General features: G+C 40.8%; 3 protein-coding genes across 7 annotated transcripts; 1 reads left to right on the forward strand and 2 right to left on the reverse strand.

Annotated features, from left to right (window-relative positions):
• Positions 1–72: 72 nt before the first annotated feature.
• On the reverse strand, positions 73–2,571 carry LOC100678405 (electron transfer flavoprotein subunit alpha, mitochondrial). 3 transcript variants are annotated; one of them, XM_032596095.1, is made up of 5 exons: positions 2,468–2,571; positions 1,520–1,595; positions 1,022–1,354; positions 487–939; positions 73–404 (listed from the first exon to the last, which is right to left on the reverse strand). In XM_032596095.1, exons 2-5 carry the CDS (start codon positions 1,559–1,561, stop codon positions 228–230), a joined length of 1,005 nt encoding a protein of 334 aa, XP_032451986.1. In that variant the 5' UTR covers positions 1,562–1,595; positions 2,468–2,571; the 3' UTR covers positions 73–227. The 3 variants fall into 3 exon arrangements, with proteins under 3 accessions (XP_032451986.1, XP_016842114.1, XP_031784773.1); XM_016986625.3 differs by lacking the exon at positions 2,468–2,571 and adding an exon at positions 2,201–2,398; XM_031928913.2 differs by lacking the exon at positions 2,468–2,571 and adding an exon at positions 1,674–1,827.
• A 199-nt stretch (positions 2,572–2,770) lies between these two features.
• LOC100114731 (adenylate cyclase type 10-like) lies at positions 2,771–10,507 on the reverse strand. Of its 3 annotated transcripts, XM_031928833.2 has the most exons (28): positions 10,402–10,507; positions 10,132–10,302; positions 9,772–10,047; positions 9,570–9,693; positions 9,362–9,513; positions 9,143–9,280; positions 8,844–9,063; positions 8,466–8,769; positions 8,265–8,392; positions 7,418–7,579; positions 7,229–7,334; positions 6,726–7,139; positions 6,566–6,657; positions 6,336–6,488; positions 6,179–6,272; positions 5,989–6,106; positions 5,656–5,796; positions 5,432–5,581; positions 5,269–5,350; positions 4,952–5,187; positions 4,678–4,884; positions 4,478–4,593; positions 4,088–4,408; positions 3,875–4,011; positions 3,403–3,692; positions 3,145–3,343; positions 2,891–3,084; positions 2,771–2,809 (listed from the first exon to the last, which is right to left on the reverse strand). In XM_031928833.2, the coding sequence occupies exons 1-27, from the start codon at positions 10,484–10,486 to the stop codon at positions 2,976–2,978; spliced, it is 4,725 nt and encodes a 1,574-aa protein (XP_031784693.1). In that variant the 5' UTR covers positions 10,487–10,507; the 3' UTR covers positions 2,771–2,809; positions 2,891–2,975. The 3 variants fall into 3 exon arrangements, with proteins under 3 accessions (XP_031784693.1, XP_031784704.1, XP_031784700.1); XM_031928844.2 differs by lacking the exon at positions 2,771–2,809 and having other exon boundaries at positions 2,929–2,975; positions 3,033–3,343; XM_031928840.2 differs by lacking the exon at positions 2,771–2,809 and having other exon boundaries at positions 2,968–3,343.
• Positions 10,508–10,800: 293 nt separating this feature from the next.
• On the forward strand, positions 10,801–11,536 carry LOC103318074. The gene is made up of 3 exons (XM_031928928.1): positions 10,801–11,028; positions 11,109–11,225; positions 11,305–11,536. Exons 1-3 carry the CDS (start codon positions 10,825–10,827, stop codon positions 11,464–11,466), a joined length of 483 nt encoding a protein of 160 aa, XP_031784788.1. The 5' UTR covers positions 10,801–10,824; the 3' UTR covers positions 11,467–11,536.
• Positions 11,537–12,632: the final 1,096 nt, after the last annotated feature.

Genomic DNA, 12,632 nt, shown 5'->3' on the forward strand with positions numbered 1-12,632 from the left:
TAATGAAATCGACGGTCATTATTTTTTTCTTTTCTTTTTTAAATAATCAATTAACCGACAAAATAACACAAATTTAACAGTCAAAATGATATTTTTATTTTCACAACGATATAAAAAATATACATGTATATATGTATGTACAAATTTTACTAGTAGCTATTTGTATTAGAAAGTTTAAACAAGTGTAAGAAATAGTATATTTTATTATTCGTATAAAAGCGAAGTATTCACAGTTTTTCAGTCAATTCTGGTACTGCCTTGAACAGGTCCTGAACTAATCCATAATCAGATACCTGGAAGATGGGCGCATCTGGATCCTTGTTAATGGCAACAATGGTCTTGGAATCCTTCATACCAGCCAAATGCTGGATAGCACCAGAGATACCTACGGCAATGTATAGATCCTGCAAGAAATTCATCAAGTTATTATTCAATGGCTGTTATTTTATAAAAAAAAAAAAAGTAATTGTGAATATCGATACTTACAGGAGCAACAATTTTTCCTGTTTGTCCAACTTGCAAATCATTAGCTACGTAACCGGCATCTACAGCAGCACGAGAAGCACCAACAGCAGCATTGAGTTTATCAGCAAGCGCATAGAGAAGCTTAAAGTTATCTCCAGACTTGAGACCACGTCCTCCAGATACAACAACTTTAGCAGCTGTAAGCTCAGGCCTGTCAGATTTGCTCAGTTCTTGTGAAATGAACTCAACCAAATCCGTTTTGTAATCACCAGCTGGGGCTTGTTCAATCTTGGCATTGCCTCCATCTAGAGCTGCAGCCTCGAAAGCTGTACCTCTCACCGAGACTATCTTAATACTGTCTTTGATCTTGACAGTTTGGATCGCGTTTCCAGCATAGATGGTTCTGACAAAAGTATCAGGAGATTTGACTCCAATGATATCACTGGCAGGAGAAACATCAAGGTTTGCTGCCACCTACAAGAAGAGAATACAATTATTTTAATACCTTGTGAAACCTGTATATCACCAATTCTTAACAGCAGCGGTAAAAAATTACCCTGGGCAATAAAGCCTTTCCAAAAGCACTGGCTCCAGCTACAATATGGCTGAAGTTGTGTTGTTTCTGGGCGGCAACAATAAGTGGTGTCAAAGATTCCGGAGTGAAGCCCTTGAACGCATCGCTTTCAGCGGTGAGGACTCGGGCAACATCCTTGGCTTTGCTGAGCTGCTCGGACACAGGTCCAACCTTGGTTCCAGCTACCAGGATCGTTATGTCACCTCCCAATTTCTTGGCAGCAGTCAGAGCATTTTGGGTGATTGGAGAAACGACTTCGTTGTTGTGCTCAGCGATTACCAGCGTCGATTCGAGTCTTTGCAGAATCGAAGCGAACTGCAAGTTCAACGTGATATCAGTATGCAAATAGGTACTTATGAAGATTTGAAGCTAACTAGCGAGATTAACTATAGCGAAAACACCGTTTGTAGGTTATGTAGCAGAAAAAAAAAATGCAGATTGTGTCTCGAGAAAAGCTCTAGGTGTGTTATACCGACTTACGTTGGCATTGGTTTTCAGCGTTCTGCAGTATGTGGCGAACATTTTCAGCGGCTTTTCGGCGATCAGGTGTTTGCAACTGGAAAATCTCGATAAGTATATTAGAAAAATACGTATATAAGGTGTCGCTGAGCCCACACCAAGCAGAGACACGCACTGATGGGAGGAATGGAGTTGGAGAGTTTGAGACAGCAGCAGACTTTGGACTATCTACTCTGACGTCTCTGACGCGTTGAGATTATCTGCGCCAGATAATATACGATAGTGAACAAGTGAGCAACAAGTGGCGAAGCGTGAAATGTTTTCAACGATTAATGAAGAGAAGAAAGATGTGAGTTGGTCATCTCGTTTGCTAATATTATATATGTCAATATTTCGTGGCTGAATTATATAATTATATTTTTTAATGCAATAATACGCAATAATGAAGGTCGTGCTTTTCTCGCAAAAAGTACGTAAGTATTAACTTTGCAGTCTATCTAAACTGATGCAACACACAACACGATCTATATATAATAATAAAACTAAATTATACTTTTGATTTCTCTCATGTGTGTGTGTGTGTGTGTGTGTGTATATTATGATATTGAACGTCCATATTCTTTTAGCATACACAAATAATAATATATATATATCCTTAAGTTAGGCGGTGCGCGACAATTAACAATATAACGAATAAATAACCTTTCGAGCAGCCTTAGATTATACTTTAAGTAGAAGAAAATCCAATAGGCTAATATATATAAACTAGAGGTGAATTTTCGGTAAGGGCAAGGTGTAAGGCAAAATCTTGCGGTTCCGTATGTCAACTTCGTGCCAGTCCACGCGCCTGTCCATCGCGCACTGCTCCCTCCAAAAATCTTGCTGTATCAAACTTAGGGAGCCTGTCCATGACTAGAGACGCGAAAACATGTGTTATTCATAAATTGTATTGTATAGAAGCGGACTTACTTTTTCGCAATGATCTGCCCAGTTCAGTATAATTGGAGTTCCTATATCTTGGGAAAGTGACTTCGATTTCTGAAGAAGCTCCAAGCCAGACTTGCCGCGGAATCTCGCCATTTTGTAGTAGGCTTTCATGAGCAAGTATCTGTTTGATTTTTTAAAATATATCGTCGTTTCAGTATTTTGTTTTTAAGGAATTGACGTAGGTTCGATGGCAATTTATTGCTGGATACCTGGGTCGTACGATTTTCACAACTTTTCGCAAGTTTTCAATTACTTTGAACGTCTCCCTGATGTCGCTGAGAACTCGCAGAGCGTCCCGGGCATTTTTGTTGTCTATTTTGAAAACTACGAACGAAAAGAGTATTGAGAGAGATTGCGTGAGATTTGACGAGACTCGTTGAATATTCAACGAGTAAACTTACGCACCATAACATATGATCAAGCCCTCTAGTTTCTTCAATAGGGTCACGGCTGCCGTTACGGTGTACTCGTCCAAGATGCCATCGTCGCACTATATTGAAACGGATAAACTCAGTCGCGTATAGATCGTATACAGGCTCATCTCTACCTTTCTGCTTCTCCAGACAGCAGCAGCCTCCCAGTCGCCAATTCTGACGTACCTGCGCGCGAATTGTCATCAAATGAATTATTTGGAAAGAAAGAAAGATGTAAAAACTCGCCATAGCCACATGCAGGTGAAGAATCGCTTAGCAGCCTCAGAATCGCGCAGGTTCATTATTTTGCTACTCTCTTGTTGGTAAAATTGTTCGCAGTCTGTCAGGGTGAGGACGGAGATGCCCGATTCCAGTAAGAGGTCCATGCAGAGCGCGCAGTACCAAGTTCGACCAGATTGGTCCATGTCGTTGTGCGATATAAATTCTGCGATGTAATGGGCTCGTGTAAAAAATTAATCAAACTTTGGCTCGTATATAGTATACCCAATTCCTGCAGCATCGAAACGGCTTCGCCGTAGCGGCATTTGCTGATCAGCAGCTGGACCAGTCGCGGCAGAATTATTAATTTCAGATTGATCGATCTGATCGCGTGAGCTAGTCTGGCAGCGATGAAGCCGATGCTGCTCGCCTCCTCTGTCAGTCCTCGCAGCCAGCGCGAGAAGAATATTCGCGTGTACAGTTCGGCGACGGCGTTCAGTTCTTCAAGTTCTATCGAGTCCTTGCGTTCGTTGCACAGATTTATGGCGTCCGTCTCCAAAGACGGTATTATCGATCTGAAAATATAATCATTTTCGTTAAGTATTTTCATGATAAAATTGATGATTTTCATTGATAAAACTGACAAAATAATAAGCTATGCGATTTATATAAGTTTCTATTGAACATTCTCATCGAGGAAGACTGATCCTTATTGGAAAAAGCTAATATCAAAATAATCTATACGAATATTTCTCACGTGTATCGGTAATTGTGAGCCGTAATCATCATATTCGCATACGACGTGCACAGAACAAAAAAATCCTTGCTCGATTCTAGAGCCACATTCAATCCCCAGATCGCAGCTAATCTCGCGTGTTCCGGCATTCCCTTCAACTGCACAAACAGAAAATCATAAAATCATTCGTTCGACTCGAACAAGAGTTTAACTCGTCAAAAGATGTATGCTCACCCGATAAACTATAAACATCTGCGCCAGACAGCTGGCGAATTGGTCGTTGTAATTAGCGGCGTCGCCATCGATCACTCCGACCTTGAAGCTCCTGAGACAAGTCAGCGCGAGCCTCTGCTGCTCCAACAAATAAACCGATTTCAATTTTATGAGAATTGAATTGGTGGGGAAGCTGTAGTGCATGATTCTCGTGCTAGCCTCGAAGCACTTCATGGCCTCGGCGATGAGGCCGCTCTCGAGAAAGCATCGACCCCGCAGAGTCTGGATCTTGCCTTTCAGGTATGGCAGAACGATTAGCTCGTCCTCTGCCGTGCTGTATATCTGCCGTAGACACGGTTGAATTGAACGAGGTTGTGTATAATATGCAGAGTATTCGAATGGTTATTATACCGTATCGACGAGCTCGTCGCCTTCGGCCAGTAACTTGGTTGCCTGCGGAATGTTGAGCGTCGACAAGCACACCTCGACGAACTCCAGGATCGCTACCAAGAGTAGTGTTTTCACGCCTGAAATCGGGAATCGTTTTTATACGGCCTTTTCAAACGAAAAAAATTAAACGAAAAAAATCAAACGGAAAATTTCACGCACACCTATTCCACGACAGTGTTCCATAACGTGAGTGTAAGCTGTCAGTAGACGCAGATCACACTCGCAGTCGGTGAAATCCTGGCTGGAGAAGGTGCGAGTCGGCGATTTTTCGATCGGTCTGCACATCTGGAACAGCGACAAGCTCCTGCTACTGCTGCTGCTGCTGCTGCTGCTGCTGCTGCTTTCGGCTGCCTTATTATTCTCCGCTCCTGCGTCAGAACGGAATTAGTGCAAGAAAAACGACGTGTCCATAGAAAATGGAAAATCAAAATTTACTCGCTGCGTTGAAATCTCGAATCGCCTCCTCGGTTTCACTGACCAGCGAAGAGCGCAGCTCGTTGCTGGCGGAATCGGCCTTTTTACCCTTTCCCATACCGATCTCGTTCAGCGCCGATTCGCCGAGAAGTCTGTTAAACTGTCCACCCCCGCACGAGGCGCATCGGCGAGTGTTCTGCTGCAGATACCTCAACGCTTTGCTGTGGAACTCTACTTTTTGGTTTTCCGTGAGTAATCTGTCGTTACGATCAATTATCTATATAAGTATTTATTACCTGCAGTATAATGCTGTAATTTTATTTAATTCTAATTCATACCTGTAGGTCGTTTCGCGGAACATGTTTAGTTTAAATCTCATTAGGCCGCAAGAAGCGTAATTCGGCAAATCTGCGAGAGCTTCTGTCGAACGATTAGATTTCGTTTGAAAAATAATAGGCAATAAAATCAATTCACATTCCAATCGAGATAGTTTTGATTTACCTGGAACTTCGATCCCTCTACAACCACAGCGCACTTGAATATTCAGATTCGGATCGTGAACTCTCTTGAATAGCATAGCAGGCCCCGGACTTCTACTAAAGTCGCCCACTGCGCAGCCTATAATCCGCAATTCGAATAACTTCACGAGAGCTACGAACGTGATCGTAATGAGTTTAGTAGATTTTCATCCTCATACAAGTGTATCGATACGGCTATACGATTACATATGCCAATGTCGCGCTCGGGAGTTCCTTGCATCAACTTTTCTAGCATTTTCCGATCAACGATTTCTCCCAAGACCGCCGCACACTTTAGCAAGAATTGATCCAGAGGCGTCAACGAATCGTACAGCTTCAACAAGATGGCTGTGATTTTTTATTAAAAATTGAAAACCAATATTTTCTACTGAGCTTCCGATATATATATATATATATATATATATATATATATATATATATATATATATATATATATATATATATATCGGATATATATATATACACACACACACACACACACACGCACACACACGGTATGAGTTTGCATTCGAAACTTACTGTCGATCGTAGCTTCGGTATCGATATCTTCTAGGACAAAGTTAGAGGTGAGCGTGCAGACGTTGTAATAGCTTTCATCGTCGTATTCCCCATCATTTCCGCTATCCGTCGTGCTGTCCTGTTGATCACGAATAAGCGATTCGTCAGATATCTTCTCAGTACTCTACATGCAAACCGATGACATTCGTACTCTAAAACTCGACTGATACATTTCCCATACGTTATTGCAATCGATCTTTCTGGGGTATGAAGCAGCAGCGCTGAATGGTTGACCATCTGAAATCCTAGTTGATCATAGCTATGAAATTTCCATTCATCGAGTAAAGTGAGTCGAGAAAAAAATGAACCTTTTTAGCATGTTTGTCGATGGAGCCACGAGTCCTATTTCGATGATTTGCTTTCTTGTCTGACTTTTTATAACCACACCAGCCGACTGAAGCAGACTGATCAAATAACTTTCTATCCATCCTGGATTTCCCGAACTTCTCTCTTGAATCACCCTTTGCAAAATACAAGCTCTGTTAATTCACACAAATCGAGTGAGATGCTCTGTATACTTTGTTTTACGCAAAATCACTTTTCCAGATCGGCTGGTATAGCAAGGACGTTCATTACTTGACAAGCCAGAGCAGCGTGGTACCACTTATCCAGACCCAAAAGGTCGATGATCTGAAATTGACAATCTAAGTGAAGAAATACTGAAAGCAAACAAAGTTGGTATACATTTAGTACATTACCTTAGCGTCGTTAGCGATTCTGGACGGAATCGTGTAGGCCTGGGACAGTTTATTTCCATAAGTAAGTACGAAAAACACGTTCTTTAGCTTAGCTACTGTGCGAAACAGCGAGATCGACTCGTTGTCGGCTAGTTCCGCGTCGTCTATTATTATGACCCACAGGACGCTGAAACACTTGCGAGTCAAGTGGGCCAACAGTTTTTTCAGATTTTTCCTTCTAGCTCTGCCGTCGAGTTTCGAGTACTCGGATGCCATTTTGAAGTTGACATTGAAAACGTGATTCAAGGAGCACAAATTCGAGTGATCGTTCTCCGTGAAGCAGGACGATAGTTTTTTCTGCTTCTCTCTGCCGGGTGTATCTTCGGATACTTCCAGAGGAACGTAGAAAATCAAACGGAGTAAAACGTATGGTAGCTATAGAGTTTAGAAATTATGTAGGCTGTAAGTATCGATCTACATTTTTTCACGCAAATTAAAAAGCACGTAGTATATAATAGTAAAACCTGATTATCGTAAGGAGCTAGTGATATGTAGTTTACGGGCACGTGATTAGGCGTTATGTGGCTCATTTCTTCGAGAAGTCTCGTTTTTCCCGTTCTAGGTTCACCTCTATAATGGGATTATACAGCTGTACATATACTAAGACAAATAAATGTTTTTGAAAAATGTCCTTTAAGAAGTTTTGTGTGAACCTTATTATCAAAATATTAGTTTTGTGCTCATCATCTTGATCGGTATTTTCTTGAACTTCTGAAGTTCCGAGAAGCCTTTGTAACATTTTGTAAAAGGTTTTTAGTTCGGCGTCACGCCCAAGTATGGGATACTTATTCACGCTCAACTCATGATCCGAGGAACTAATAAAGTGTTCAATAATATACTATATATTTATATGCTAGAAATTTAAATGCGTTTTTTCACGGCTTTTCACTATAATAATACTTTATTGCCTGAAAAGCGGGACTAAAGTAGCCTTTTATTCCCTCGTACATTTTTTATCCCGCATTTGCGGGGATAAAGTAACTTTATTCCCTCATTTTACGGGAATAGTAGTACATTATGTATCAAGGGAGTAAAGTCGATGAGCGAAGCGAGTTCCATGTAGTGCTTTATTCACGACTGAACTATAATAGCCACTTTATTCCCTGAAAAGTGGGACAAAAGTGGTATTTTATTCCCGCGAAATCCGGCAAATTTTCTTAAATTTTTGTTTGATTTTCATAGGTATATAGTATAGGTGACTGAGTATAGGTCCCATTTTTCCGGAAATAAAGTGGCTATACACGTCCGTCGTGAATAAAGCACTATATGCAACATGATAGCAAAGTCGATTATTCCCTCGGGTAATTTACTGCTAAACTTTCACCCTCGGCGATAATCATCATCGACTTTACTCCCTTGTTACATAATGTACTATTATTCCCGCAAATGCGAGACAATAAATATATGAGGGAATAAAAGCTGCTTTAGTACCGCTTTTCAGGGAATAAAGTGGCTATTATTATATAGTTAAGCGGCCGGTGTAAATAAAATAATATTCACGTCATTTGTTCTGAGAATTCATAAACCGGTCCAACGTTGGTGATCCCTTTAAGATGTTTAGCTTCTTGCAGGATGAAATGCTTAGCTTCAAGATGAGATAACAGAAAACTTTCTCTGTCGCATACAACCTCGAATTCGAAGAAACGTCATTAACATAATCCATTTGCTCGCCTACTAAACCTCGAAAAGGCAATAGAATACCTTGTCAACGTAAGCGCACATCAATCTCGCAGCTTTATTGACGGCCATACCGATTACGGTGTATTCCCTCCTGAGCATGTGCCCCACCACACCGCAGTACGTCATCCCCGTAGTGACCCCAACGGTAACCGACCTGACGTGCTGGAACTTGACGAGTCCTCGACGCAGCTTCGAAGCGCATCTCAAGCCTATCTGCGATTCCAGCTCGTGTTTGTCGCCGCGTAAGCCGAAGATGCAGAGGAAGATGAGGTCCTTGTCGAAGAGCGACGTTTTGTTCACGCAGCCTTGCATTTCGCCGACTATGCTGCGCGTGAAAATATTAAATGCGCCGTTTTTTCGAAAAATCTAAACGTGCTTTTCTCGTTATCGTCTATTTACCTGCAAACGAATAAGAAAGCGCCATTCACAAGTTTGATGAGCGTCTTTCTCTTCATTTCCCCGGTAATGATGTTCACAAACACAATGACAACTTGGCGAATTTCGGTTAGGTACTCCAACGGTTCGTCCATTTCAACGGAGCGAATAACCGGTCTTTGGATGTAGCTTCGGAGCTCATTGTTTATCTTGGCTTTGGCTGCTTTTATGACTTTGAGGCGAACTTTGAAAGGCAATTATAGAATTTTTGTGTGCGTGTCACTTGATAAGATGCATTATATTTATAAAAGCAGATAGCTAACGACTGTAATCTGTGGTGTTCTCGGAGGATTTCTCATTCATAGCTGAGAACCGATAGAAGAGCGACGAAGTCAAAGACGGGTCATTGCTGCTAGACGAATTAGATATATCTGAATTCGAACTTGATGAACTGCTGGATACTGAATATTACGCGCGTATTTTTCGTTTGAAAATAAAAAGTGTTGCGTATATGTATATTGATGCGATCGGTAATGTCTTACTGTTGTCGTCGGTGTAAGAATCTTTGGCATTGTCCCATAACACCGATAAAGAAACGATTAAAGTGTGAACTCCATCGGGCAACGTTTCGTAAATATACTCGTTTGGATTGACCCACTGCCAGCAACTTGGCGCAACGAGAATATCTCCACCACTGTATAACGACGTAATTGATGCAATTTCACGGAAGATGAAAAAAATCTAACGTACCGACATAGCCCCTCTGCAAATTTAACTTCCCACACCGGTTTTCCGGTTATGATGTAGTATGATGCCGTTGCTGCGTCGCCAATGGAAGTAAAATATGTTTTGCCCGATGCTATTGCTAATTTTACTGAAATATATATAAAGAATCGTACAAAATTTTACACGAACGAGATCAGCAAGTTTCCGTGCGATGAGGCATGCAAACCTTTCAAGGTAACATCGACTTCGGTCTCATATGTCCCGAAATGCTTCTGTATTATGCAGGCAGTTTTTATAGCTTCGGAGGCAATATCTCTCATCACTTGTCCATCCTCGAGCTTCCACATGACTATAAACGCATCGCCCGAAAATTTCAGCACGTCCCCGTTGTGAGACAAAATCTCCTGAACCATTGCGCCGATGTAGCTGTTCAGAGTCTCGGTGATTTTTGAGGGACCACCTTTGCCGGATTTCGTATACTTCTCGGTCATGTCAGTAAAGCCTTTGAAAAGAAGATATTACATAGCCGTTACTAAGATGCTTCGGGTTAGTAAAACGGCTTTTGAAAAATATCTCGTGTACATACCAGAAACATCTCCCAGCATCAGGGTTGTGCGATAACTTCTAGTATCATAATCATCGTAATGATCAAGAATTTCGTCTGGACACATGGACGCAAATATTTTCGTTTGGTTTTCTACGCGCAGCGCTTCTAACTGAGACAAACGTTGTACCTCTGTAATCTTTACGCCAGCATCTGTTGTATGAAACGATTACGCCATTAATTTACAGGTTATTTTGTTTTTTAATTATCAAAACTACAAAAAAATCTATATATTGTTGAAATTTTTCTCACTAGCCGTATCCTCTAACTTTCGAATCACTGATACACTAGAAGATCTACTCTTTTTATTTTTTGAATCTCTCATACTCTTTGACATCACAGACGCAGACTTTAGAATTGTTACAAGAGATGCATCGCATAATAACCTTAAATAAATTTTTTAAATCTTCGGATTCAAACAGATCATACGTATGTGCGTGCGTGTGAGCCACGGCGAACTTCTATCGTCGTGATGTGAACGTAATATATTTATAATTAAAAATGAGTTTAGCGTTTTCTGTAGGATTGATGCGTTCAAGGTGACAACTTTCTTTCAACAACTTTTGAATGCGGCCATGGTTTTTAAGATGATGCGCCATGGTGTGACATTCGTAAGTTCCAGATGAGCATTCATAGGAAAAAACCCTATACCATTCTAGAAAAAGCCCCGTCATCATGAGAAAAGACCCCTACCATCGTCTTAAGGGTGGGCCACACCCCCACCCGCACTATCATCTTAAGGGTTGGTTGTATCCCGTCCCCTTACTCCCCCTACCCCTACGTTTCTCATGTGCCAAGTTAATGAGTCTATCTGTCCCTATGAGACAACAATACTATGAATTAAGAGAGGCGGTTTCAAAAGGATACATGACAAGAATGGTAAATAATTTTGAGTGTTGCATTATTTTGTCATATTTTATAATTTTCAATACTTACGAATTTTCGACCTGTCGTTTTAGGAGGCAATAGACTTTTTGGAGTATCAACTCCCTGCACTTTATTACAATTACGACTATCAGCGAATGATCGCCACACAGGCACTGGAGATACTGCAAGAATGCGCAGCTGAGAAAATGGTACGTATATTATAACAGCAGTAATAGCAAAAATAATGCGATGATGTAAAAATAATAATATTGATTATTAAACTTTCAGAATTGCTGGATGCACAGCCTGATCGAGTTGGTAATACAAATCGGAGAGTTTTGCGACCCTGGATTAGAATTTACCGGGGACCGAGAAATCTTGGACACATTGATCAGAGTGTCAAAATATTTGAAACCGCTCGATAGCGGTTTTACACCGACTTACGAATAGAGGTAGATTCTAAGATTTTGTTAGTTTTTAATAAGTTAAGTTTAATAAACGCTATTTTTTTCTAAATTTATATATATTTATATATTCTCATTCACATGTCTCATTTCCCGAATCCTACCCTGTCCAAAGGTATGAAAGCTTTTGAAGCACAATTCCTCAATATCTATACGCAAAATAAATAAGATCTGTACAAATTAATTGACTTTTTGTGTCATTTTGTACGTCGAATTTAACTTTATAGCGATAATTATCTGACTACACGTGTGCATTAAGAACTTGTTTTGCGAGTTGCACGTCTAAAGTTCAAATAATGCAGCCCGAGAAGAGCCGCCGCAAAAGACATGACTATAATTATAAACTGAGTGTCCTTTTTTTTATTCAAGTGCTCATAGATATATCAAAGTGACAAAATTTGTCGTCTTATAAATTCACTTACTCTCATATAAGTTTGAATTATCTTGAAACGGTCCGCGAGGTTAGTAAATCAGGAGACAAGCACATCCGAAGAACGACAATAAAGTTTGATCCACCCGGTAATATCTATTGAGTTGACAAAAGCCTTCCCTATCCTCTGAAGTGGGAGACCCACCAGAGGAGAGCTGCTCGTGTGTTGGAGGAGATGAGTAGGGTCTATCCACTACGCACGTCCCGCACACTTAAGTAAACCACGCAGCTATTAGACTCCCCGATAACAACGTGTCGGCACAGAGACGTCCCCGTGACGGCACGAGATGGCGGCATCCACGACAGCACGTGACGTCCAGCTGCCGCAGCACAGAGACGGCACGTGACGGCACGGCGAGACAGCACGACGTGCCGTCTCTGTGCCGTCTCTGTGCCAGCAGAAAACGCTACCGGCGGCGAGCGATTTTATCGCATATAAAAATAATGCTAAATAAAAATTAGTTAGAACGCATAACTAAGCATCTACATCATAAATAATTAATAAATTTTGTTATATAGTATAAAAAAAATTTTATGTAAGAAAAAAAAATCTGCCGGGTGTAGGGCTGGAACTCACGATCTTTGGATCAGAAGTCCGAAGCTCTAGCCTCTGAGCCACAACTCTTCTTACAATTTGATGCACAATTGCACCTAATAATCATCGCTAATAATTAGAATTATGTAATAAAATAATGTTTAAATGTAATTCGGTTTGGAGAGAA

This window comes from Nasonia vitripennis, chromosome 1, assembly GCF_009193385.2.
Source record: "Nasonia vitripennis strain AsymCx chromosome 1, Nvit_psr_1.1, whole genome shotgun sequence".
Lineage (NCBI taxonomy): Eukaryota > Metazoa > Arthropoda > Insecta > Hymenoptera > Pteromalidae > Nasonia > Nasonia vitripennis.

Bases quoted from the DNA above. Each gene is read 5' to 3' on its own strand.
- LOC100678405 (XM_032596095.1), bottom strand. From the start codon at position 1,561: ATGTTCGCCACATACTGCAGAACGCTGAAAACCAATGCCAAC. The intron at 940-1,021 runs GTAATTTTTTAC...CTCTTCTTGTAG, and splicing joins GAAAGGCTTTATTGCCCAGG to GTGGCAGCAAACCTTGATGT. The intron at 405-486 runs GTAAGTATCGAT...AATTTCTTGCAG, and splicing joins CAGGAAAAATTGTTGCTCCT to GATCTATACATTGCCGTAGG.
- LOC100114731 (XM_031928833.2), bottom strand. From the start codon at position 10,486: ATGTCAAAGAGTATGAGAGATTCAAAAAATAAAAAGAGTAGATCTTCT. The intron at 9,064-9,142 runs GTTAGCTATCTG...TGCCTTTCAAAG, and splicing joins GAACACCACAGATTACAGTC to TTCGCCTCAAAGTCATAAAA. The intron at 7,140-7,228 runs GTTTTACTATTA...TAAACTCTATAG, and splicing joins TAGCTCCTTACGATAATCAG to CTACCATACGTTTTACTCCG.
- LOC103318074 (XM_031928928.1), top strand. From the start codon at position 10,825: ATGAGAAAAGACCCCTACCATCGTCTTAAGGGTGGGCCACACCCCCAC. The intron at 11,029-11,108 runs GTAAATAATTTT...CTGTCGTTTTAG, and splicing joins AAGGATACATGACAAGAATG to GAGGCAATAGACTTTTTGGA. The intron at 11,226-11,304 runs GTACGTATATTA...TTAAACTTTCAG, and splicing joins AATGCGCAGCTGAGAAAATG to AATTGCTGGATGCACAGCCT.